At 41.9% G+C, this 681-nt stretch overlaps 1 protein-coding gene across 1 annotated transcript; it reads left to right on the forward strand.

Annotated features, from left to right (window-relative positions):
• The first annotated feature begins 251 nt into the window (after nucleotides 1-251).
• On the forward strand, nucleotides 252-473 carry LOC127666324 (keratin-associated protein 16-3-like). Its single transcript, XM_052159125.1, has one exon. It carries the CDS (start codon nucleotides 252-254, stop codon nucleotides 471-473), a length of 222 nt encoding a protein of 73 aa, XP_052015085.1.
• The last annotated feature ends 208 nt before the right edge of the window (nucleotides 474-681 follow it).

Genomic DNA, 681 nt, shown 5'->3' on the forward strand with positions numbered 1-681 from the left:
AAACGTTTTTCTAGGCATCCAAATAAAGCAGTCCATCAAACGTGTTGCATAATCTTTAAATCACCAGTCATACAAACAAGGAGAGGATGCGGTTGAGTCCTAAGAAACAAGATTGGTCACATAGTTTTCAGTATGTCTTAATGAATGACATTTAGAGGTGTGGCTTCTCCGAGTATACATAAATGTCCCTGTGTAATTGCACTGACAACATTGTCCTGCAACTACAAGCGAGACCTACCATTCCCAACACCATGAGCTACTACAGTGGCTACTACGGAGGCCTGGGCTACGGCTATGGCATCTTCGGAGGCCTGGGCTGCGGCTATGGCTGTGGCTATGGCTCTGGCTTCGGAGGTTTCAGATATGGCTCTGGCTGTGGAAGCTACGGATATGGCTCTGGCTACAGAGGATACGGATATGGCTGCTGCCGCCCTTCATGCTATGGAGGATATGGATTCTCCAGCTTCTATTGAATAAATATTTGAACCTACAATTCATGGATTAATCTTCTGTGACTCCTTGATTTTGTAAGAATCTTTATCCTGTGACCTTCATAGTTTGTTTATTCTGTATTTATTATTTTGCTTTCTTTTGGAACAAAATATTTCTGTAAATAATGTGGAGGATATCAGATGAAGTCCATATTTTTGAGTGTTGATCTTCAGGAATTCACTTCTCTTC

This window comes from Apodemus sylvaticus, chromosome 15, assembly GCF_947179515.1.
Source record: "Apodemus sylvaticus chromosome 15, mApoSyl1.1, whole genome shotgun sequence".
Lineage (NCBI taxonomy): Eukaryota > Metazoa > Chordata > Mammalia > Rodentia > Muridae > Apodemus > Apodemus sylvaticus.